This window comes from Aedes aegypti, chromosome 2, assembly GCF_002204515.2.
Source record: "Aedes aegypti strain LVP_AGWG chromosome 2, AaegL5.0 Primary Assembly, whole genome shotgun sequence".
NCBI lineage: Eukaryota > Metazoa > Arthropoda > Insecta > Diptera > Culicidae > Aedes > Aedes aegypti.
Genome location: NC_035108.1, coordinates 245,774,924 through 245,802,349, shown reverse-complemented (window position 1 = coordinate 245,802,349; position 27,426 = coordinate 245,774,924). Strand labels below are relative to the sequence as shown.

The following is a 27,426-nucleotide window of genomic DNA, read 5'->3' as shown; positions in this document are numbered from 1 at the left end:
ATCACATTCAGTTTTTGAATCAACACACACAGAAGATAAAAAAGAGAGTCGCTCAAAATGAATTCATACTTTCTCATCTTAGTTTATCACAAAACAAAATAAAAACTATTCGGCTGGCGTAGCAGTGGCCGAACCATTAGTGAAATTATTTAAAAGTTCAGTACATGCAGATCAAATCTTCAGATCTTTCAAATGAAAACAAAAAAAAAATCACTTTTCATTTTTCATTTTCATTTTGCAGCGTTTGGTGGGGCAATGAGAGCGCAAGTCAGTCCAAAGCCGGGGTAAGGGATAGGTAATGGCCGTAATAGTCTATGCGGACCACTTGAACACCATCGGAAAGGATAAGAAGGGTTGGGGTAGGGTATAGGGAATGGAGAAGACTTGACACAGTAATGCGATTAATGCTGCAAAATGTAAATGTGCTGAAAGCAATTTAATTTGAGTTTTGAAGTTTGATTTGACTTATTAAAATTCCAAATAGATCGGCCATTGTACAAGTAAGAAAGAATATGCTGATCGCTTTCTAGAAATTTCATAAACAACAAAATAACAACAATATGAGAGTGATGCTAAGGGCTGCTGATGGCACAATGCGACGCTTTAGGAGATTTTGATACTGAATGAACATTACTATACAGAGCGCAATTTAATCGATGGTGATAACTTTACAAACTTTATCTGTTTTTACACTGATTGACGATGCTGATTTACATAAAAATATTTTAAAAATAATTGATATTATTAGTTCATTTGTTTGTGTGATCTAAGTGTTAATAATGGAAAAATTTTACATACCCTTGATAATAATACTTCCCTGATCAGAAATATTATATTTTGAGCGCCCTTTTCGAAGCTATTCTATCCAGGTATCCATGTACTGCTTTCAATCCTGAAATTATTCTTATTGTGCATGCTCATGCATTATATTAGTGATGATCATAATCATGCAACAGATAAGAAGGAGAGAAAAAGAGAATATAGGAACAGTGATTAGTAATGAGTTAATTATGTAGTTTTGTTAGAATTATAAACAATTAAACAGCAGTAATGAATAACTTATAAAATTACTTTGCAGCATAGCTGAGCCTTTCGGAACGTAAGACCGATGTATAAAAATAATTTGTTTCGAAATTGTCCGCGTGGTCTTCTAGTGCCCCTATTAGATCAGAATCAGTCATAGACATACATATCGAATGCTCGCCATGACCCTATGACCAACATTTGTATATGTATAGACTTAGCTGATGTGGCTTTTCTAATAGGTAGTTCTTTCACTCATTGATTGTCTTCAAAACCTTGTCAAGTATAGAAAATTGATTTTATTTCATTTATTACTACATTAAAGCTACATTGTACTTATTAAGTATTAGGTATTATTTTATGTTTTTATCACTATTGATATTATCAAGGCCAGAATTCCCAGTGAGTGAAGAATTTTATAGTACTAGAACACCATAGAAGATCGCTTAACATTACCTAATCATGGAACGGCTTTTTGCTCTATTATTTTAGGTAGATGCTATTGATCTCCCTTTGCTCCTATCCGCAACCCGGTGCACGCGCCCTGTTGGTTTTCGAAAACCTCGTAGAAGATTACAAACCGTCAATGGCATTCCCAATTACTACCCCACATTGCACATTCAAGGGTCTGATTGTGCTCCTAACCCACCCTCAGTCTGTAATCTTCTCGCCAGTTTGAAATTATATTTTCCCGAAGTGAAAGTAATTTTGATGAGTGATAGCGTAGTGCAGCCCAACTGCATAGTACAGTAGTTTAACCAGAATCTTTAGGTCAGAAGATAAAATCTAAATTTTGTAATAAAAAGGTTGCCATTGCTTTGAAATTTACCCAACATCTAATCAAAACTACTAACAACAGCGATCAATTATCAAAATTCATCGCTCCCTGGAAAATATAATCCCAAGCCCAGGGAAAACAAAAAAAAAAAAAAAAAAAAAAAACAAAAAAAAAATCACTTTAACAACATAATTTCACATCATCCACATTTGCCCGTGGCATAGCGCAAAAATCCGCCGAATCAAATTTTTCACCAGCCGAATTAAAAAAAAAAGAACGTGGGACGAAATAAACGCGACGCAAAATTCAAAACGCAGCCGCTCGCACGCATGGCTTGCTGCGATCCCGGTGAAATAAGTGCAAGAATTAGTCAAAAAATATCAGAAGGAAACCATAAAGTACTTTCTAGGATATTTTCACAGTATTTTTTGTGAAAATTATAGAAGTGTTCAAAAATTTTCTGAAGCAAATTGGAAAGAAATTTCTCTAAGCTTCAACTAAAACACCGCTGGAAGGATTTCTAGGACACAAGAGCAATTTCTGAAGTGATCACAGAGGGAGTCTCTAAAAGTATACCAGAATAAATATTTGCAAAAATCACTGGAGGAACTCCTGAAGTATTTCCTTGAGGAATCTAAGAAGAAATTCCTGAAGAATCTGTGAAACAGTCGCATAATAATATCTGAAGTTTTCTTTTGAACCTCTAGAATTTGTCAGCAGGACAAGCGAGGAGGAAAAAGTGACTTTAGATACCATTTTAGATAAAAATAGAAATCTTTTAGAGGCGGGCATTTTGTTTTACGTCAACATATCGAAAAAAATAAAATGTGGGCTATACAATGCCATGTGATAATAAGCAACTCTGTAAAAATATACAAATTGTTTCATTTAGATATATCTGAAAATGGCCTTTATTAGGTCAGCGTGGTTTCAGCAATATAAATGTTCAGTACTCAAAAAAGACTGCACCAAATAGCTCAATTTTTTTCACAACATACTCTCATTAATGTATTATTCCGAACAATGAATATCCGAATACGATAAACATTCTGTTGTCTGAGATATATACGTGGGTTATGGTTACTCGTCGGTCCCCCAAAGAATTTTGGAATATCTCTAGATCCAGATGACCAATGATCTAAGTTGACACAGATTCTAAAACTAGAAGTTTTTTTGAGAACTTGTGAAAAAATGATGCAAAAATACCGAGAAACAAAAATGATATCACGATTTGAATTTGAAAATGAAGCTGCCGGTAGAGGGGTTAAAATTAATGTCTCTAAAAAGATACCTGCAACCTGCCTTGCATTTTTCATCAAACATGGTATGCGATGATCTATGACCACTTAGAAGAACGAATGGAACCACTATGCGTCGTGGTCGGCATCGGTTCAGTGCGTCAGCGTATTTTAATGGCAGCTGGCCGGGCGGAGAGCATCACACCCACCAATCTCCCCTTACACTCCTCATTCACCACTCAGTGCGGCAGCCGACCAAAGTGTGAAGATACTGTTTTACGATACGTTTAGTTATCTCTACACATTTTACAATCCTTCGCTCTTTTTCTCACTTTTATCTCTCTTTGGCTGCCTCAAATCCAGCTGAATCTCACATCATCGTTACCGCCCGCCCCCTCTCCCCATCCCTTGGCCAATACTGACTGACAGTGGCAGTTGTTATCGACCGTACATGAACCGAAACGTAACCAGTTTTGTACGATTTTTATGTGTGCTTTCATTCATGCTTGTACAGAAGAGAAAAATTTCTGCGAAAAAAATATCAGTCCACCACACTTCATCCAAATTGTGGCAGTGGAATGGAATGGAGGTGATTTGAGCCAAAACGAACTCGAAGGTAGATCAGTAGCAAAGGTTTGGTTTTCTCGAGAGAACTGTTGTGGCTCTTCTGGGTTTAGAGTGTGCATATGAATAATGCAAGGTCACACTCGAAGCGTATTTTGGAATGGTTTCTACATTATATGCATTATGATTTCAATCGTTCATTTATGCAGAAGACAGAATGGAGAACTATTTCGATAATAGCCAAATTTCCGGTGTCGATGTGCATTACTCTCTGAAATCAAGTTACACAAAACCTGGCTATTCTGGACCATCACATTATGTGTGTAATTGATGAATGAGGAGATTGCTCCAAGTAATCATTTTGAAATTCCCGCTTTGTTCCCGGTTTTCCCGGTATAATTTTCAAAATTTTCCCGGTTTTCAATTGAGAGGTCCAAACGCAAATAAGTGACCTTTTGGTCAAATTTTTGATTGAATATGCTACAAAATTCTATTTCAGGTTTATATACGGTATTTAAAAAAAGCGGGTTTCTCAAAACTAGGTTTCTGTCACTTATACATATTTGCTTCTAACCCCCACAATTGTGCAAAGATTCACTTCAACAGGGACTAAAGCTAAATGCTTCTAAGCCCATATTTATCAACAATTAGCTGTTCCGGCAAATGTTGTATTGCCCAGTAAGCCGTAGCGGCTTTGAAAAAAATCCGTAGATTATGTCAAATTTGCATTTTCCGTTTTCTTAACTTTCTCGGAGGATTTTCGGGCCAATATCATTTTCTAATTTTCATACTTTTATAGATCAGTGAAAAATAGACGAATTAAGAATATTTTTTCAACATTTGTGAATTTATTATCAATGAACGTATTCCCATACTACTGGTAAGAATGTTTCAAGTCAAATTACGAGAGGTTCAATTTTCACCCCCCGACGACGGTAGCAAAGTAGACTATTACTACAAGAAATTAAATCATTAATTTCTAAATATTATTTGTCCAAGATTACAGATGCTTAATGGCAATATTATCAATCATTTCAACTTTCTACCGCTTATTTTTGGTGGTTTGTAGATTTAGAGCTATCAGATATTCGTTCAAAATGATTCTCCCGGTGACCATCTCAAATTCCCGGTTTTTTCCCGATGGATTAAAATTTCCGTCTTTTTCCCGCTTTTCCAGTTTTTCCCGGTTCGGTGGCCACCCTGGACTTATTAAGATTTTTGTTCAATATAAACAAAAATCAAAATTACATTGAAGATACCTTCAAAAATTACTTCAAGAAATTCTTCAAAAAGGCCCTAATGAATTTCTCCAGGAATTCAGTGCCACTGTTTTTTTCATGGGTTGTCCCAAGATTTTTTTAGGGCTACAGACATTCAACTAGTAATTACTCTAAGCATAGCTTCATAAATTACTCCGGATATTTATCAAGAGATTCTTTCAAAAATTTATTCAGATATTCCAGCAATGTGTCGATCAAGTTCTTGTTGATTTCTAAGAACCTCTCCATAAGTTCATCTAGTGTATATTTCAGTCTTTCTTAAGATTTTCGATTTCTTCAGTCTTTCTTAGGATTTTCGATATTTTTGTTCAAGACTTCTCCAAGAAATAAATTATTAATTCTTCCAGGTATTACAGATTCATCCGGCTTATTGATTCTCCCGGAAATTTCCCAAGATTTTTTTAAATGAACTTATCTAGGTATGCTTACAGGGATTACTTCAAAAAATTTCAAATACGCTTTTTAGAGATCATATCTATACAATCCGAGTCTGTATATCAGTAATGTTTTACTCTCAGGAAAGTCAAACAAATTATCAGGACGAATAGATGCTGGACTGTACCTGATGAATTCCATCCAGAATGAGTCGAAATTGTTAGAAAACGTGCTCGATAATCTTCGGTTTGCAATTTTACGCATTTTTTCAATATGGTAGAAGTCTAGACGAAATGGTTTTGAATAATTTGTCATTCAAGTGCTATTCTGATTACTACTGTCTTTTACGTAAGATTAGAGTCTTAAATGTCAAGTGTCGTCAAGTCTTAACAAAATTAGGCTGTTTAGTAGCAGTTCTAGTTAATTTCATTTTTGTTGTGAAAAGTATTTATTGGTCATTACGTTCATATATCCTTAAAGAAAAATTTGGGGTGTGTAATGTCTATTACATTACCGCGGGGTTGACGTAGAACTACGATGATTAATAATTTTATTTGTCATGTGTATGAATTTGTAAGTGTACTAGTTTTGTGTTGTTATTGATCGGATGAAGTTTTCAGAAGTTAACTCTTTTTGGACCCATTTTGGTAGTCCTGAAAAGAACCATTTGTCGTTATGTGGTTCCGAGAACCAGTGTTTGGTGTTCCAGGAATAATGCCAGATGATTGAATTTGTTTGTTTGGTCGTTGCTTCCTTGTGTTGCTTGGTTGGGTGATCGGTTTCTGGCTCCAGCTGTAGTTTGCCAAACTCCTCCAGTAGATTAGATGTTTGATAGCTCGGGTGCTTCGATCGTTAGAATCGATAGAATCGGTCCAGTGCTTTGGTCTGTAGCAATATCCATTGCATGAGCATTTAGGCTCTGTACATTGATACTCATCAATATGCAGGCTTGGCCGCTATGATCCAGTATTTCACGCAGTTCGTCTCAAAGCGTCACTAATCGATGATTGCCTAAGCGCTGCAGCTCATTCCTTAAGTTAACTCTCTTGGGAGAATTGCTGCCTTTGGCGTGATGGAACTTGAAAAAAGTAGAGTTTGTCAAAAATAGTCCTTGCAATGAAGTAACCCGCGACGTTGGTTTTGCTGATCCTGGCTTTTGTCATAGTCGTACACGACCTCGGGGAAAATTCCACCTTGCGACTTATGAACAGTAAAAGCACAGGCACTAACCATCGGGAACTGAATGCGTTTGCATTTGATTATGCCGCACAGTTTGAAAGTAAAATAAAAATTCTCTATACAGGAGTGAAATTGGAATTTCAAAACCAAGAGCCTTACGTTGGCATGAAATATTTTGAATTCTTATAACTGTTTGCTGGTATAACGAAATTCCTTGAATGGCACCTCAATTGAGAGGCAATACATCAAAGGGTCATGTCGTTTACTTACTGAATCCCACATACCTGTCCATTAGTTTAATTACTGTTTTAAAAGAGAACGTTGATTTCAAGCAAATTTATAATTAGGGGTGCTAGAGAAAATTTGATGTCATTTGCTTTCCATTCTTCGCTTGGATCGCATCTCTGCAGGCAATAGATCGTCTGGCTCTGACCGGGCGTGCTTCTCGGGCACAGACATCGATAGCGAAGGACCTCCCCGTTTGTCTTACTTCGCTCAAATCAAACTGTCGAGCGAGCGAGAGAAGATGCCGTCCGAAGCTAAAGCCATCACCGCTGCCGCCGCCAAGAAGAAGAAGAAGGGGAAGCAGTCCACAGGAAAATTTGTGGTCGAACTGTGAACACGGTCGGGCAAGTCATTCTCGCTTTGTGCTTCACCGCTTGTTTGCGTTCACCCAGCCATCGTCATCGCCGCCATCATCAGATTTCGACTTAAGCCCGGTGATCCACTACCTGTTACTGTTGTGCGCCATCCACGCCACGAAACTTTCGGTTCGTCGTATAAGCAAATAACTTGCTCAAATTTATACATTTGAGTTGAGGATTCCCCGTTTGACCATGGCAATCAACTGATAACATCCCGCAGTGTTATTTATCTGTAAAAGCATCAAAGCTAACAAAGCCATCGGCCCTTTTCAGGGCCATCAAATTAGTGGAAAAGGGTTAAAAGAGAAATATTTCCGACTTTATATATGACTTCTTATATTCCTAAATCAATTTCACAGCTTCATACAAAATTTCATTTGTCATGAATAATTTATGACTAAACATTTTGAGACTGTAATCGCGGACGCTGCTGCAGTGCCGTCGGGGTGAGTGCACAACAATTGTAAAATAGAGTGGCATTTCCAACAGCGTCTTTGATGTTCCATATTTTATGGGAACACTTTGATTAGCAAAATTATCACATGTAACAAAATTGCGACATATTAAGAATGTTTTGAAAAGACATTCTCATTGAACAATTGTAATAATGTTGGCACCCATGGATCAGAAATTTGCCTTCATTATAAAGAAAACTATTGATTATCAATAGCTCGCATTGAATATTTAGTTAATGTCAACCATTCCAGCAATTCATGTTCGACCAATTTCTCACGCATTAGCATTCTCCGCAATTTTCAAGTAATTCTAAGCCCAACACATTATTGGCACATACCCATTTCCCAGATTGGTCGATCAGAAAGCGAAGAGCACAAAAGGGAGGAGCATCATCTGCTATTCTGAGGTTATAAAACATGCTTCCTTCGTCGGATTCAGTTTCATTCCAATTCCGCTTTCAAGCTGGTAAGAGCTCCTCCGAACTTGCTTAGCGAGAAGTACCACGCTGCTAGAAATCTGCTGAGCTGTTAATCTTCAAGCTGCCAATCCAGCATCTGGTTTGTGAAATCGCTCAAGATTTCTTGGTTGACCGATCCACGCTTCTAGATTTCGACTCGTGGTAAACTCGTGGTCACAGCATCCAAGCTCAATCGGCCCTTTTCAGGGCCAACATACGTTCATAAAAGGGTTTATTGGATGATATTTACTGATTTATCTATAATGATCTAAATATCGCGGTATACTACAATTTGGTTCAAATAATTTACCCCACATAATTACATGAATTTGAGAATTAACCACTGCAGCGCCGTCGGACCGTAATAACATCATACTACTCAGTATTGTATGGTATTTCTAACAGCATCGTTGATTTATCATATAATGGGGGAACACTTCCTAAATTCTCGAGTATGGAAATTGGAAAAAGTATTAAAATTGCGACAGATTTTAAATACTGTTCAATAAACTGTTTCCTGACCAATTGTAATGAGCAACTATTGATCTGAAATTTTTCTACATGTTAGTCTATTGCAAATGTCATAGTATATAAATCGAAACACATTGAACATTGATCAGAAATATTTAAAATTTGCACGAAAGCAAAACATGCGTGATTTTAATTTATTGTAAGCTATTAAAATAATGTTGATATTTTTACTGTCCATACGAACACGCAAGTGAATTTTCCAAGATATGTAAATCCCTAACCAAGACATCAACTTCATGTACCTTATCATAGATTGGTCAATCAGAAGAAGGCGATGAATACGAAAGGGAGGAGCATCGTCTGTAATTCAATTATGTTAAACATACTATCTTCGACAGATTCGGTTCATTTAAGGGACGAATGACCTTCGGATTAAAATCCCTCTGTAACAACAACAGGATTCGGTTCATTTCATTTACACTTTCGAGCTAGTAAGAACTTCTCGTGATAAACACAGTATAGCTAGTAATATTTCTTAATGTGCTTACCACATACTTGCTATAATCTCTTAATTCATCTGGTAGCATCATACAATATCTGATTTATCACGAATAATCGACAATACGACAATTTGAGGATGGTCCGAGAACGCTGCTGCAGTGCCGTTGGGATGCAATAACAGCATAATGCTCATCTTATACATCCCTTTCCAAGACATCAATTTCATATACTCTATTTCTCAGGTTAACGCAATAGACAACATGTAGAAAAATCAATTCAGATCAATAGTTACTCATTACAATTGGTCAAGAAACAGTTTATTGAACAGTATTTAAAATCTGTCGCAATTTTAATACATTTTCCAATTTCCGTACTCGAGAATTTTGGAAGCGGGGGCCATGACTGGTCCTGGCTGGAAATATTCGTGGGGAGAAACTCGACCCTTTGCTGCAGGAATTTCATTAACAACTCTTTGGTAAAGCAGAAATTTTCCGAGGAAAATTCTGCTAAAAGTGAACTTTTTCAAAACAACTCTTATTGATTGGAATATTTATCAACAACTCTTTGTTAAGTAAAATCATCCTTAATAACTCTTTGCTCCATCGCCAAACTAAACCATTTCATTGAATTCATCAAGTACAGGAATATGAATGGTAAGGAGAGGCAGATGGTGTATATTTCGCTGACGTTACTTTCCAATAGGTCGCCGGTTGGCGCTGACTACTAATCCGTCCACTGAATGTTTTTCAGTTGTTGCTTTCGCTTCGTTGCTCTCTGGTTCCGTTCGCTACTCGCACACTGCTGTGGCTTTCACGCGCTCTTCTTTGCTGCTCCGCTGCTTGATCCGTTCGTTATGCCGTTCGATTTGTGAATGAGCTGGGAGCAGAACAACCAGTGGTTTTATTTGCTCGAGCTCCGTTCACCGATGGCGAGTGGTGGGGTTCTCGCTTGGTTGTTTCGTCACTCCGTTCGTTACTCGCACGCGATTGGTTATTGCTTTCGCGCTATTTTCGTTGATGGTGTGATTCTTCGCTGAGAAAAAAAAACTGCAACTCTTTTGATTTTTCATGCAAAATGACCAACTTTGATAAACTATATCTAAGTTATTTATGGACCGATTTGAATGAAATTTTCACAGAATATCAGACATAACTTAAATTTTAACATATATTATTGAGTGATTTTTCCAATCACACGTTGAAAAGCAGTAACGGTTTGACTAAAGTGAATTTTATAATTGACATAACTAATCATATTGAAGGAATAGCTTCATGGTATCTTCAGCAAAGTTGTAGATTTTGACGAGATGAATAAGTTTTCTGAAGACAGTTTTTGTGTAAGGCTATCAGATTTTAAGATAAAAAGTTTTGAATTTTTCGTCGAAAATTACAGTTTAGTCAAACCGTTATTACTTATAAACTTGTGATTGGAAAAATTTTCAAAAATATATGTTAAAACTCAAGTTACATCTGATGTTCTGTGAAAGTTTCATTCGAAAATATTTTCATAAATAACTGAGATCTAACTTACCAAAGTTGGTCATTTTGTATGGAAAATTGAAAAAGTTTCAAATGCATGTGAATAAGTTGGGGCCTTCCTTAGCCGAGGGGTTAGAGTCCGCGGCTACAAAGCAAAGCCATGCTGAAGGTGTCTGGGTTGGATTCCCGGTCGGTTCAGGATCTTCTCGTAATGGAAATATTCTTGACTTCCCTGAGCATAGAGTATAATCGTACCTGCCACACGATATACGAATGCAAAAATGGAAACTTTGGCAAAGAAACCTCTCAGTTAATAACTGTGGAAGTGTCATAAGAACACTAAGCTGAGAAGCAGGCTCTGTCCCAGTGAGGACGTTAATGCCAAGAAGAAGAAGAAGAAGAACAAGAAGAAGAAGAATAAGAAGATGTGATTAAGTTCTCAGTTTATTCGACAAACCAGCTAAATATTTCATGGGTGCACAACAGCAAGAGGGTAGCGGATCACAGGGATTTAGTTGAAATCTGGAAACGTAGCTCAATTTTGAAATCTTGAGCGATTTCACAAACCAGATTCTGGATTAACAGCTCAGCAGGCTTCTAGCAGCGAGGTACTTCTCGCTAAGCAAGAGCTCTTACCAGCTCGAAAGCGGAAATGGAATGAAACTGAATCCAACGAAGGCAGCATGTTTTATAACCTTGGAATAGCAGATGATGCTCCTCCCTTTTGTGCTCTTCGCTCTCTGATCGCCCAATCTGGGAAATGGGTATGTGCCAATAATGTGTTGGGCTTGGAATTACTTGAAAATTGTGGAGAATACAAATACGTGAGAAATTGGTCGAACATGAATTGTTGGAATGATTGGCATTCCCTAAATATTCAATACGAGCTATTGATAATCAATAGTTTTCTTTATTATGACGGTTAATTTCGGATCCATGGGTGCCAAAATTATTACAATTGTTCAATGAAAATGTCTTATCAAAAGCATTCTAAACGTGTCGCAATTTTGTTACATGGGATAATTTTCCTAATCAAAGTGTTCCCATAAAATATGGAACATAAAAGGCGCTGTTGGAAATGCCACTCTATTTTACAATTGTTGTGAAATGTTGAGCACTCACCCCGACGGCACTGCAGCAGCGTCCACGAGTACAATCTAAAATGGTTGAGTCATAAATTATTCATGACACATGAAATTTTGTATGAAGCCGTGAAATTGATTTAGGAATATTAGAAGTTATAAATAAAGTCGGAAATATTTCTCTTTTAACTCTTTTCCACAAATTTGATGGCTCTGATAAGAACCGATGGTTTTGTTAGCTTCGATGTTGTTACGGATAAATAACACTGCTCGGACCAGCAAAACTCAGGGGGCTTCTGGTATTTGCTCCTAACGGGCTTGCTTCTTGACCACCAATGATGATTTCATCACGAGTCGAAATTTTGAAGCGCGGGTCAACAACTCATCGGCCGATGAAATTTGCGGCGGCGATGACGATGGCTGGGTGAACGCAAACAAGCGGTGAACCACAAAGCGAGATTGACTCGCCCGACCGTGTTCACAGTTCGACCGCAAATTCACCTGTGGACTGCTTCCTCTTCTTTTTCTAGGCGGCGGCAGCGGTGATGGCTTTAGCTTCGGACGGCATCTTCTCTCGCTCGCTCGACAGTTTGATTTGAGCGAAGCAAGATAAACGGGGGCGTCCTTCGCTATCGATGTCTGTGCCTGAGAAGCACGCCCGGTCAGAGCAAGCCGATCTGTCGCCTGCTGTGATGCGAGCCAATCGGAGAGTGAAAAGCAAATGACGTCAAATTTTCTCTAGCCACCCCTATTTATAGATTTGTTTGAAATCAACGTTTTATTTTAAAACAGTTATTAAACTATTTGTACAGGTATGTGGGATTCAGTAAGTAAACGACATGAAGCTTTGATGTCTTATCTTTCGATTGAGGTGCTAATCAAGAAATTTCGTTAAGCCAGCGAGAAGTTATAAACGTTTAAAATATTTCATGCCAGCGTAACGCTCTTGGTTTTGAAATTCCAATTTCACTCCTGTATAGAGAAGAAAGACGTACTTCTACGTCAAAAAGTCGCTTTCCTTGTCTGTTCAACAATTTTTCGAAACTAGCAAGTGTACCCTAATGATCGATCTCAGCGTCTTACTTTCCATAGTCATTTTCATAGTGAATATTGAAGAGTAAAATTACCTTAGGCTTCTATTACAGTCTCCTACAAGATTCACTTTTCGGTGGCAAATGCAATGCTTTACAACGCCTACTTTCTACTTGTAAATTTTGCGAAAATGAAGCTGGAATTAGATTATTTATACCGCTGTTACAAAAGAGGTATTTCTTATTATGGCAATGTAAAAACCATATTAAAATAAGATTGTCGCCACTTTTTTCTACTCAGTGAATCTACTAGTCATTTTCCTAAGAGTTCCTAAGTATTCCCTACGTCGTATATGATAACGATGTATCTAGCTAGCTAATAGTAAGAGTGGCTACGGATCATTCTGGTTAGCAAAAGGCAAACTGAACGTCACCAATAGTATTAATGTCCACTTTGAGTAGATTAATTATTTGAAATGGACATCAATTCTATCAATGACGCAGAATGTCCGTTGGTCCGAGATATTATTGCGTCTATGCCATATGAATTATGACGCGGCTTTAAGCAAAAAATGCCAAAATGTGATACCACCACTACTACCACGCCTTTGGTTTCCATCATATGGGCTAATGGATTATGCCCTCCCATCGCGGCAAGGTCGCATAACCAAGGAAAGGGATTTTTCAGCTGAGAATAGTTTTGCAATCATATTCTCAAAAACAAGTTATTTCAATTACAGTGACCCAATGTCACCCCCTCTCACACCAAATTTGAAGTTTATTGGAGTTAAATTGCCTAAGTTATTCAATAAATAATAATCGTACATATCCTTTTTTGACCAATTCTCACCCCCAACGACGGTATGTTTATTTATGTTCAGATAGCAAGGCTGCTAGATTCTGGACTTCTAGACTCGAATACTGACCATATTTCAAAGATTAACTAAAAACAACACTCACCTGTAGTTCGGCGCGATCAACGTCCCACTGGGACCGCTCCAGCTCGAAACGAGCCCACTCGTGCTGGATAAAGTGTAGAATGCCCGGAATCGAGTACTGTGTCGGCGAGGCCTTGTTGTTCTGATCGTCCTGGCCGTTGCCTCCGGTTCCGCCCATACCACCCGGCTTGTTGTTGTTCATTCCTCCCATGGAGTTGTTGTTGTTGACCATTCCGCCGAGGCCTCCGGCACTTCCACCCGCTTGCACTCCCGATCCGGCTCCACCGACGCCCATTCCGACCAGTTGACCACTGCCACCATTCTGGTGGTTCAGTGCCGAATTTTCATCCATTCTTTCGTCGATTCTGTTAATTCTCATGACATGTCCACCATTGACCACAAACCGGCACAAAATGGATGAGTGACTTTCGGTTGGTCACACACAAACACGCGAATACAAACGTTCGCGCGAATATCCTGTTTTTCTCTAGATTTGTATGCTTTCCTTCACGATTTGAATTCTTCTTCTAAAGAGGTACCGATGGGTTCACTTTAGCACTAAATAAGAGGACGGATAAAAATTAGATCAGGGCAGGGTTCTATTTCACGATTTGATTTTAATTGATACTGGTTGAATAAACTCAAACTGATTGATTGTGCATTGTAACCGGGGTAGATATTTTTCATGATTTTCTCCAAGCATTTCATCAGAAATTTGTTTCAGTGGTTGCCTCAAGTTTCCTATAGATATTCTTATTTTTTCATGAGTTTATTTAGTGATTTTTTTTTACAGAATTTTAAATTTCTTCAAAAATTCAGCTTGTACTTTTTTTTAAAGATAATCCAGAGATGTTGAATCCAGAGATTCTACAACAAATTCCGCTAAAGATTTTTTTTCAAAATATTCTTAAGGAGTTTCCAAGAATTTATCCGTAAGTTTTCCTTGATTTTTTTTTCATGATTTTCGTGTAAAACATTTTTTTTAAAACGGATCAAAATTTTGTTTCCGATTTTAACAAGGCATTTCTCTGTATTTACATAAGATCCCTTCAGGATTTTTCCTGAAAATTCATTAAGAAAATTTTCTAAGGAAGTTCTTGAAACATTGATAAATTATTAAGAGTTTTTCCCAGGGAAGATTAGGTTGAGATTGTTCTATATTTTTGGAGAAATTCCAAAAAAAAAAAAATTGGGGTGGGTAATGTCTATTACATTACCGCGGGGTTGACGTAGAACTACGATGATTAATAATTTGATTTGTCATGTGTATGAATTTGTAAGTGTACTAGTTTTGTGTTGTTATTGATCGGATGAAGTTTTCAGAAGTTAACTCTTTTTGGACTCATTTTGGTAGTCCTGAAAAGAACCATTTGTTGTTCGGTGGTTTCGAGAACCAGTGTTTGGTGTTCCAGGAATAATGCCAGATGATTGAATTTGTTTGTTTGGTCGTTGCTTCTTTGTGTTGCTTGGTTGGGTGATCGGTTTCTGGCTCCAGCTGTAGTTCGCCAAACTCCTCCAGTAGATTAGATGTTTGATAGCTCGGGTGCTTCGATCGTGATAATCGATTGAATAGGTCCAGTGCTTTGGTCTGTAGCAATATCCATTGCTTGAGCATTTAGGCTCTGTACATTGATACTCATCCATATGCAGGCTAGGGCACTATGATCCAGTATTTCACGTCTCAAAGCGTCACTAATCGATGATTGCCTAAGCGCTGCAGCTCATTCCTCAAGTCAACCCTTGGAATTGCTGCCTTTGGCGTGATGGAACTGGGAAGAATTGGTAGAGTTTGTCAAAAATAGTCCTTGCAGTGAAGTAACCCGCGACAAACCGACATATACCAATTGCTGATCCTGGCTTTTGTCATAGTCGTACATGTCGTTTACTTACTGAATCCCACATTCCTGTCCAAATAGTTTAATAACTGTTTTAAAAGAGAACGTTGATTTCAAGCAAATTTATAAATAGGGGTGGCTAGCGAAAATTTGACATCATTTGCTTTCCATTCTCCGCTTGGATCGCATCTCAGCAGGCAACAGATCGTCTTGCTCTGACCGGGCGTGCTTCTCAGGCACAGACATCGATAGCGAAGGACCTCCTTGCTACCTGTCTTGCTTCGCTCAAATCAGACTGTCGAGCGAGCGAGAGAAGATGCCGTCCGAAGCCAAAGTCATCACCGCTGCCGCCGCCAAGAAGAAGAGGAAGCAGTCCACAGGAAAAATTGCGGTCGAACTGTGAACACGGTAGGGCAAGTCATTCTCGCTTTGTGGTTCACCGCTTGTTTGCGTTCACCTAGCCATCGTCATCGCCGCCGCAAATTTGACCCGCGCTTCAAAATTTCGACTCGTGATGAAATCATCATTGGTGGTCAAGAAGCAATCCCGTTAGGAGCAAATACCAGAAGCCCCCTGAGTTTTGCTGGTCCGAGCAGTGTTATTTATCCGTAACAACATCGAAGCTAACAAAGCCATCGGTTCTTTTCAGAGCCATCAAATTTGTGGAAAAGAGTTAAAAGAGAAATATTTCCGACTTTATATATGACTTCTTATATTCCTAAATCAATTTCACAGTTTCATACAAAATTTCATTTGTCATGAATAATTTATGACTCAACATTTTGAGACTGTAATCGCAGTGCCATCGGGGTGAGTGCTCAACATTCCACAACAATTGTAAAATAGAGTGGCATTTCCAACAGCGTCTTTGATGTTTCATATATTGTGGGAACACTTTGATTAGCAAAATTATCACATGTAACAAAATTGCGACATATTAACAATGCTTTTGAAAAGACATTCTCATTGAACAATTGTAATAATTTTGGCACCCATGGATCAGAAATTTACCGGCATAATAAAGAAAACTATTGATTATCAATATCTCGTATTGAATATTTAGTTAATCTCAACCCTTCCAGCAATTCATGTTCGACCAATTTCTCACGCATTAGCATTCTCCGCAATTTTCAAGTAATTCTAAGCCCAACACATTATTGGCACATACCCATTTCCCAGATTGGTCGATCAGAAAGCGAAGAGCACAAAAGGGAGGAGCATCATCTGCTATTCTGAGGTTATAAAACATGCTTCCTTCGTCGGATTCAGTTTCATTCTAATTCCGCTTTCGAGCTGGTAAGAGCTCCTCCGAACTTGCTCAGCGAGAAGTACCTCGCTGCTAGAAATCTGCTGAGCTGTTATTCTTCAAGCTGCCAATCCAGCATCTGGTCTGTGAAATCGCTCAAGATTTCTAGGTTGACCGATCCGCGCTTCTAGATTTCGCCTCGTGGTAAACTCGTGGTCACAGCATCCAAGCTCAATCGGCCCTTTTCAGGGCCAACATACGTTCATAAAAGGGTTAATTGGATGATATTTACTGATTTATCTATAATGATCTAAATATCGCAGTATACTACAATTTGGTTCACATAATTTACCCCACATAATTACATGAATTTGAGAATTTACCACTGCAGCGCCGTCGGACCGTAATAACATCATGCTACTCAGCATTGTATGGTATTTCTAACAGCATCGTTGATTTATCATATAATGGGGGAACACTTCCTAAATTCTCGAGTATTAAATTGGAAAATGTATTAAAATTGCGACAGATTTTAAATACTGTTCAATAAACTGTTTCCTGACCAATTCGTCCCCTTAATGCTACAACTAGATAACTCGAAAATCAAAATTTTGAGATGTGCAACTTTGAAAGTATGACCGTTTAACAAGGTGATGGTTAATCGCAGTGATTATGATTTAAAAATAATCTTTAACTTGTGTATTTTGAATCACACGCTTAAGACCTGTGGATATTTTGCAGATCTAATTAAGAAAAATGTTTTGACATATTGAAGTCAAAAATTTCAAATTTCAAGTTATCTAGTTGTAGCATCAAGGGGATGAATTGTAATAAGCAACTATTGATCTGAAATTTTTCTACATGTTAGTCTATTGCGTTAATCTGAGAAATAGGCTATATGAAATTGATGTCTTGGCAAGGGATATACAAGATGAGCATTATGTATTAATTTTCCAATTTCCGTACTCGAGAATTTTGGAAGCGGGGGCCGTGATGCTCGGGATGGATTGTCCTCCATGACTGGTCCTGGCTGGAAATATTCGTGGGGAGAAACTCGACCCTTTGCTGCAGGAATTTCATTAACAACTCTTTGGTAAAGCAGAAATTTCTGATAAAAGTGAACTTTTTCAAAACAACTCTTTTTGATTGGAATATTTATCAACAACTCTTTGTTAAGTAAAATCATCCTTAATAACTCTTTGCTCCATCGCCAAACCAAACCATTTCATTGAATTCATCAAGTACAAGAATATGAATGGTAAGGAGAGGCAGATGGTGTATATTTTGCTGGCGTTACTTTCCAACAGGTCGCCGGTTGGCGCTGACTACTAATCCGTTCACTGAATGATTTTCAGTTGTTGCTTTCGCTCTCTGGTTCCGTTCGCTACTCGCACACTGCTGTGGCTTTCACGCGCTCTTCTTTGCTGCTCCGCTGCTTGATCCGTTCGTTATGCCGTTAGATTTGTGAATGAGCTGGGAGCAGAACAACCAGTGGTTTTATTTGCTCGAGCTCCGTTCACCGATGGCGAGTGGTGGGGCTCTCGCTTGGTTGTTTCGTCACTCCGTTCGCTACTCGCACGCGATTGGTTATTGCTTTCGCGCTATTTTCGTTGATGGTGTGATTCTTCGCTGAGAAATAAAAACTGCAACTCTTTTGATTTTTCATGCAAAATGACCAACTTTGATAAACTATATCTCAGTTATTTATGGACTGATTTCAATGAAATTTTAACAGAATATCAGACACAACTTAAATTTTAACATATGTTTTTGAGTGATTTTTCCAATCACACGTTGAAAAGCAGTAACGGTTTGACTAAAGTGAATTTTTTGACGATTTTTTATGATTGACATAACTAAACATATTGAAGGAATAGCTTCATGGTATCTTCAGAAAAGTTGTAGATTTTGACGAGATGAATAAGTTTGCTGAAGACAGTTTTTGTGTAAGGCTATCAGAATTTAAGATAAAAAGTTTGGAATTTTTCGTCGAAAATTACAGTTTAGTCAAACCGTTATTACTTATAAACTTGTGATTGGAAAAATTATCAAAAATATATGTTAAAATTCAAGTTAAATCTGATGTTCTGTGAAAGTTTCATTCGAAAATATTTCCATGAATATGGATCTAAGATCTAACTTACCAAAGTTGGTCATTTTGTATGGAAAATCGAAAAAGTTGCAAATGCATGCGAATAAGTTGGGGCCTTCCTTAGCCGAGTGGTTAGAGTCCGCGGCTACAAAGCAAAGCCATGCTGAAGGTGTCTGGGTTCGATTCCCGGTCGGTCCAGGATCTTTTCGTAATGGAAATTTTCTTGACTTCCCTGGGCATAGAGTATAATCGTACCTGCCACACGATATACGAATGCAAAAATGGAAACTTTGGCAAAGAAAGCTCTCAGTTAATAACTGTGGAAGTGTCATAAGAAAACTAAGCTGAGAAGCAGGCTCTGTCCCAGTGAGGACGTTAATGCCAAGAAGAAGAAGAATAAGAAGATGTGAATAAGTTCTCTGTTTATTCGACAAACAAGCTTAATATTTCATGGGTACACAACAGCAACAGAGTAGCGTACACAGGGATTTAGTTGAAATCTGGAAACGTAGCTCAATCTTGAAATCTTGAGCGATTTCACAAACCAGATTCTGGATTAACAGCTCAGCAGGCTTCTAGCAGCGAGGTACTTCTTGCTAAGCAAGTTCGGAGGAGCTCTTACCAGCTCGAAAGCGGAAATGAAATGAAACTGAATCCAACGAAGGCAGCATGTTTTATAACCTTGGAATAGCAGATGATGCTCCTCCCTTTTTGTGCTCTTCGCTTTCTGATCGACCAATCTGGGAAATGGGTATGTGCCAATAATGTGTTGGGCTTGGAATTACTTGAAAATTGCGGAGAATACTAATACGTGAGAAATTGGTCAAACATGAATTGTAGGAATGATTGGCATTCCCTAAATATTCAATACGAGCTATTGATAATTAATAGTTTTCTTTATTATGCCGGTAAATTTCTGATCCATGGGTGCCAAAATTATTACAATTGTTCAATGAGAATGTCTTTTCAAAAGAATTCTTAATATGTCGCAATGGGATAATTTTCCTAATCAAAGTGTTCCCACAAAATATGGAACATAAAAGGCGCTGTTGGAAATGCCACTCTACTTTGCAATCGTTGTGAAATGTTGAGCACTGCAGCAGCGTCCGCGAGTACAATCTCAAATGGTTGAGTCATACATTATTCACGACAAATGAAATTTTGTATGAGGCCGTGAAATTGATTTAGGAATACTAGAAGTTATAAATAAAGTCGGAAATATTTCTCTTTTAACTCTTTTCCACAAATTTGATGGCTCTGAAAAGAACCGATGGCTTTGTTAGCTTCGATGTTGTTACGGATAAATAACACTGCTCGGACCAGCAAAACTCAGGGGGCTTCTGGTATTTGCTCCTAACGGGATTGCTTCTTGACCACCAATGATGATTTCATCACGAGTCGAAATTTTGAAGCGCGGGTCAACAGCTCCTCGGCCGATGAAATTTGCGGCGGCGATGACGATGGCTGGGTGAACGCAAACAAGCGGTGAACCACAAAGCGAGAATGACTTGCCCGACCGTGTTCACAGTTCGACCGCAATTTCTCCTGTGGACTGCTTCCTCTTCTTCTTCTAGGCGGCGGCAGCGGTGATGGCTTTAGCTTCGGACGGCATCTTCTCTCGCTCGCTCAACAGTTTGATTTGAGCGAAGCAAGACAAACGGGGGCGTCCTTCGCTATCGATGTCTGTGCCTGAGAAACACGCCCGGTCAGAACAAGCCGATCTGTCGCCTGCTGAGATGCGAGCCAATCGGAGAGTGAAAAGTAAATGACGTCAAATTTTCTCTAGCCACCCCTATTTATAGATTTGCTTGAAATCAACGTTTTCTTTTAAAACAGTTATTAAACTATTTGGACAGGTATGTGTTATTCAGTAAGTAAACGCCATGAAGCTTTGATGTCTTGGCTTTCGATTGAGATGCTAATCAAGAAATTTCGTTAAGCCAGCGAAAAGTTATAAACGTTTAAAATATTTCATGCCAACGTAACGCTCTTGGTTTTGAAATTCCAATTTCACTCCTGTATAGAGAAGAGAGACGTACTTCTACGTCAAAACTTGCTATAATCTCTTAATTCATCTCGTAGCATCATACAATATCTGATTTATCACGAATAATCGACAATACGACAATTTGAGGATGTTCCAAGAACGCTGCTGCAGTGCCGTCGGGATGCAATAACAGCATAATGCTCATCTTGTACATCCCTTGCCAAGAAATCAATTTCATATAGCCTATTTTTCAGATTAACGCAATAGACAACATGTAGAAAAATCAATTCAGATCAATAGTTGCTCATTACAATTGGTCAAGAAACAATTTATTGATTTTAATGTCGCAATTTTAATACATTTTCCAATTTCCGTACTCGAGAATTTTGGAAGCGGGGGCCGTGATGCTCTGGATGGATTGTCCTCCATGACTGGTCCTGGCTGGATATATTCGTGGGGAGAAACTCGACCCTTTACTGCAGGAATTTCATTAACAACTCTTTGGTAAAGCAGAAATTTTCCGAGGAAAATTCTGATAAAAGTGAACTTTTTCAAAACAACTCTTTTTGATTGGAATATTTATCAACAACTCTGTCAAGTAAAATCATCCTAAATAACTCTTTGCTCCATCGCCAAACCAAACCATTTCATTGAATTCATCAAGTACAAAAATATGAATGGTAAGGAGAGGCAGATGGTGTATATATCGCTGGCGTTAGTTTCCAACAGGTCGCCGGTTGGCGCTGACTACTAATCCGTCCACTGAATGTTTTTCAGTTGTTGCTTTCGCTTCGTTGCTCTCTGGTTCCGTTCGCTACTCGCACACTGCTGTGGCTTTCACGCGCTCTTCTTTGCTGCTCCGCTGCTTGATCCGTTCATTATGCCGTTCGATTTGTGAATGAGCTGGGAGCAGAACAACCAGTGGTTTTATTTGCTCGAGCTCCGTTCACCGATGGCGAGTGTTGGGGTTCTCGCTTGATTGTTTCGTCACTCCGTTCGCTACTCGCACGCGATTGGTCATTGCTTTCGCGCTATTTTCGTTGATGGTGTAATTCTTCGCTGAGAAAAAAAAAGGCAACTCTATTGATTTTTCATGCAAAATGACCGACTTTGATAAACTATATCTCAGTTATTTATGGACCGATTTGAATGAAATTTTCACAGAATATCAGACATAACTTAAATTTTAACATATGTTTTTGAGTGATTTTTCCAATCACACGTTGAAAAGCAGTTACGGTTTGACTAAAGTGAATTTTTTGACGATTTGTTATGATGGTATCTTCAGCAAAGTTGTAGACTTTGACGAGATGAATAAGTTTGCTGAAGACAGTTTTTGTGTAAGGCTATGAAATTTTAAGATAAAAAGTTTTGAATTTTTCGTCGAAAATTACAGTTTAGTCAAACCGTTATTACTTATAAACTTGTGATTGGAAAAATTATTCAAAAATATATGTTAAAATTCAAGTTACATCTGATGTTCTGTGAAAGTTTCATTCGAAAATATTTCCATGATAACTGAGATCTAACTTACCAAAGTTGGTCATTTTGTATGGAAAGTCGAAAAAGTTGCAAATGCATGCGAATAAGTTGGGGCCTTCCTTAGCCGAGTGGTTAGTGTCCGCGGCTACAAAGCAAAGCCATGCTGAAGGTGTCTTGGTTCGATTCCCGGTCGGTCCAGGATCTTTTCGGAATGGAAATTTTTATGACTTCCCTTGGCATAGAGTATAATCGTACCTGTCACACGATATACGAATGCAAAAATGGAAACTTTGGCAAAGAAAGCTCTCAGTTAATAACTGTGGAAGTGTCATAAGAACACTAAGCTGAGAAGCAGGCTCTGTTCCAGTGAGGACGTTATGCCAAGAAGAAGAAGATGTGAATAATTTCTCAGTTTATTCGACAAACCAGCTGATTAATTCATGGGTGCACAACAGAAACAGGGTAGCGGATCACAGGGATTTAGTTGAAATCTGGAAACGTAGCTCAATCTTGAAATCTTGAGTGATTTCACAAACCAGATTCTGGATTAACAGCTCAGCAAGCTTCTAGCAGCGAGGTACTTCTCGCTAAGCAAGTTCGGAGGAGCTCTTACCAGCTCGAAAGCGGAAATGGAATGAAACTGAATCCAACGAAGGCAGCATGTTTTATAACCTTGGAATAGCAGATGATGCTCCTCCCTTTTGTGCTCTTCGCTTTCTAAACGACCAATCTGGGAAATGGGTATGTGCCAATAATGTGTTGGGCTTGGAATTACTTGAAAATTGCGGAGAATACTATTACGTGAGAAATTGGTCGAACATGAATTGTTGGAATGATTGGCATTTCCCTAAATATTCAATACGAGCTATTGATAATTAATAGTTTTCTTTATTATGACGGTAAATTTCTGATCCATGGGTGCCAAAATTATAAAAATTGTTCAATGACAATGTCTTTTCAAAAGCATTCTAAATATGTCGCAATTTTGTCACATGGGATAATTTTCCTAATCAAAGTGTTCCCATAAAATATGGAACATAAAAGGCGCTGTTGGAAAAGCCACTCTATTTTGCAATCGTTGTGAAATGTTGAGCACTCACCCCGACGGCACTGCAGCAGCGTCCGCGAGTACAATCTCAAATGGTTGAGTCATAAATTATTCGTGACAAATGAAATTTTGTATGAAGCTGTGAAATTGATTTAGGAATATTAGAAGTTATAAATAAAATCGGAAATATTTCTCTTTTAACTCTTTTCCACAAATTTGATGGCTCTGAAAAGAACCGATGGCTTTGTTAGCTTCGATGTTGTTACGGATAAAAACACTGCTCGGACCAGCAAAACTCAGGGGGCTTCTGGTATTTGCTCCTAACGGGATTGCTTCTTGACCACCAATGATGATTTCATCACGAGTCGAAATTTTGAAGCGCGGGTCAACAGCTTCTCGGCCGATTAAATTTGCGGCGGCGATGACGATGGCTGGGTGAACGCAAACAAGCGGTGAACCACAAAGCGAGAATGACTCGCCCGACCGTGTTCACAGTTCGACCGCAATTTCTCCTGTGGACTGCTTCCTCTTCTTCTTCTAGGCGGCGACAGCGGTGACGGCTTTAGCTTCGGACGGCATCTTCTCTCGCTCGCTCGACAGTTTGATTTGAGCGAAGCAAGACAAACGGGGGCGTCCTTCGCTATCGATGTCTGTGCTAGAAAAGCAGAGCGGTCAGAGCAAGCCGATCTGTCGCCTGCTGAGATGCGAGCCAATCGGAGAGTGAAAAGCAAATGACGTCAAATTTTCTCTAGCCACCCCTATTTATAGATTTGCTTGAATTCAACGTTCTCTTTTAAAACAGTTATTAAACTATTTAGACAGGTATGTGGGATTCAGTAAGTAAACGACATGAAGCTTTGATGTCTTGGCTTTCGATTGAGGTGCTAATCAAGAAATTCCGTTAAGCCAGTGCAAAGTTATAAACGTTTAAAATATTTCATGCCAACGTAACGCTCCTGGTTTTGAAATTCCAATTTCACTCCTGTATAGAGAAGAAAGACGTACTTCTACGTCAAAAGTTTTGAATTTTTCGTCGAAAATTACAGTTTAGTCAAACCGTTATTACTTATAAACTTGTGATTGGAAAAATTATTCAAAAAATATATGTTAAAATTCAAGTTACATCTGATGTTCTGTGAAAGTTTCATTCGAAAATATTTCCATGATAACTGAGATCTAACTTACCAAAGTTGGTCATTTTGTATGGAAAGTCGAAAAAGTTGCAAATGCATGCGAATAAGTTGGGGCCTTCCTTAGCCGAGTGGTTAGTGTCCGCGGCTACAAAGCAAAGCCATGCTGAAGGTGTCTTGGTTCGATTCCCGGTCGGTCCAGGATCTTTTCGGAATGGAAATTTTTATGACTTCCCTTGGCATAGAGTATAATCGTACCTGTCACACGATATACGAATGCAAAAATGGAAACTTTGGCAAAGAAAGCTCTCAGTTAATAACTGTGGAAGTGTCATAAGAACACTAAGCTGAGAAGCAGGCTCTGTTCCAGTGAGGACGTTATGCCAAGAAGAAGAAGATGTGAATAATTTCTCAGTTTATTCGACAAACCAGCTGATTAATTCATGGGTGCACAACAGAAACAGGGTAGCGGATCACAGGGATTTAGTTGAAATCTGGAAACGTAGCTCAATCTTGAAATCTTGAGTGATTTCACAAACCAGATTCTGGATTAACAGCTCAGCAAGCTTCTAGCAGCGAGGTACTTCTCGCTAAGCAAGTTCGGAGGAGCTCTTACCAGCTCGAAAGCGGAAATGGAATGAAACTGAATCCAACGAAGGCAGCATGTTTTATAACCTTGGAATAGCAGATGATGCTCCTCCCTTTTGTGCTCTTCGCTTTCTAAACGACCAATCTGGGAAATGGGTATGTGCCAATAATGTGTTGGGCTTGGAATTACTTGAAAATTGCGGAGAATACTATTACGTGAGAAATTGGTCGAACATGAATTGTTGGAATGATTGGCATTTCCCTAAATATTCAATACGAGCTATTGATAATTAATAGTTTTCTTTATTATGACGGTAAATTTCTGATCCATGGGTGCCAAAATTATAAAAATTGTTCAATGACAATGTCTTTTCAAAAGCATTCTAAATATGTCGCAATTTTGTCACATGGGATAATTTTCCTAATCAAAGTGTTCCCATAAAATATGGAACATAAAAGGCGCTGTTGGAAAAGCCACTCTATTTTGCAATCGTTGTGAAATGTTGAGCACTCACCCCGACGGCACTGCAGCAGCGTCCGCGAGTACAATCTCAAATGGTTGAGTCATAAATTATTCGTGACAAATGAAATTTTGTATGAAGCTGTGAAATTGATTTAGGAATATTAGAAGTTATAAATAAAATCGGAAATATTTCTCTTTTAACTCTTTTCCACAAATTTGATGGCTCTGAAAAGAACCGATGGCTTTGTTAGCTTCGATGTTGTTACGGATAAAAACACTGCTCGGACCAGCAAAACTCAGGGGGCTTCTGGTATTTGCTCCTAACGGGATTGCTTCTTGACCACCAATGATGATTTCATCACGAGTCGAAATTTTGAAGCGCGGGTCAACAGCTTCTCGGCCGATTAAATTTGCGGCGGCGATGACGATGGCTGGGTGAACGCAAACAAGCGGTGAACCACAAAGCGAGAATGACTCGCCCGACCGTGTTCACAGTTCGACCGCAATTTCTCCTGTGGACTGCTTCCTCTTCTTCTTCTAGGCGGCGACAGCGGTGATGGCTTTAGCTTCGGACGGCATCTTCTCTCGCTCGCTCGACAGTTTGATTTGAGCGAAGCAAGACAAACGGGGGCGTCCTTCGCTATCGATGTCTGTGCTAGAAAAGCAGAGCGGTCAGAGCAAGCCGATCTGTCGCCTGCTGAGATGCGAGCCAATCGGAGAGTGAAAAGCAAATGACGTCAAATTTTCTCTAGCCACCCCTATTTATAGATTTGCTTGAATTCAACGTTCTCTTTTAAAACAGTTATTAAACTATTTAGACAGGTATGTGGGATTCAGTAAGTAAACGACATGAAGCTTTGATGTCTTGGCTTTCGATTGAGGTGCTAATCAAGAAATTCCGTTAAGCCAGTGCAAAGTTATAAACGTTTAAAATATTTCATGCCAACGTAACGCTCCTGGTTTTGAAATTCCAATTTCACTCCTGTATAGAGAAGAAAGACGTACTTCTACGTCAAAACAGTTCTCTAAAGGAAATACTATATTTGAAATTTTAGATGAAATCATTTAAGAATAAATAATAATTTAATAATAAGAATTTTTATAAATAGGTAAATTTGCGTGGGAAATCTTGACGGGTTAGCTGAAAAAATAAACCCCTAAACACATTTCTTCAAAATTTCATCTTCATTTGTGGATTTTCCTGGAAAAACTCCTGTAGAATAACAACTGCATAAATCGGTTGAAGAACGAGTGGACAAATCCCTGGAGGAAATCGTGGAATACAAGCTTGTAAAATTTTATGAGTAATTTATGTGGAAATTACTGAATTAAGGTTGTAGGAATGGAGTGCTCAAGGATTTCTTGGAGCAAATTACTTTGAGAATTTGTGAAGGAATTTCTGGAGTGATCACTGAGTATTCCAGTGCAAATCTTTCACTCGAGGAATTCGGAAGAAATTGTGAAATGTCGCGTCTCTACTGTGAAAAAAATGAGACTTTCCAGATCTGCTATTCGTTGTGCATTTAGCTGACGAAGGTTTTTTAATTGCAATACCAAGTAAAGGCATGACAACATCATTTTTACCTATACATTAGATCCTTTTTCCACATACAGGGCTGGTTACAATTGAGTGTCTAAAAACTTTATAGATCTCATACCTGAAAAAAGAGACCAAGCTGGAACCAAGAATAGGCCAAGAATGACAGGATAAGAGATTTCTTGAGGATTTTTGAAAAAAAAAAAAAATATTTCAACAAAAGTTTTTCTAGTTTTTTTAAACAATTACAAGCATTATTCCTGAGATTTGTGCTGTTTGTACTCTATGTACTTATCTAATGATTTATTCCATAAAATTTCGTTCAAGACGAATATTTTCAAAAATTTAACCTGGATTTTCTTTTTAAATGATAACCCTGGAAATTACTCCAAAGATTACATCAGAAATGTCCTCCGGAATTCCCATAAAGATTCTTTCACAAACTACTCAAGAAAGTCCTCCAGGAATAGATCCAGTAACTTGTCTATCGATTTCGCTAGAATTTAATCTAAGGTTGCAGATT

At 38.5% G+C, this 27,426-nt stretch overlaps 1 protein-coding gene across 5 annotated transcripts in view; it reads right to left on the bottom strand.

Annotated features, from left to right (window-relative positions):
- Positions 1 to 27,426, bottom strand: part of LOC5567173 (striatin-3) — a 145,788-nt gene that overhangs the window by 108,427 nt on the left and 9,935 nt on the right. For all 5 annotated transcript variants that reach the window (XM_021844694.1, XM_021844690.1, XM_021844691.1 and 2 more), the window contains exon 2: positions 13,518 to 14,053. In XM_021844694.1, the coding sequence (XP_021700386.1) occupies positions 13,518 to 13,874 (357 nt within the window). In that variant the 5' untranslated portion in view covers positions 13,875 to 14,053. The remainder of the gene's footprint in view (positions 1 to 13,517; positions 14,054 to 27,426) is intronic.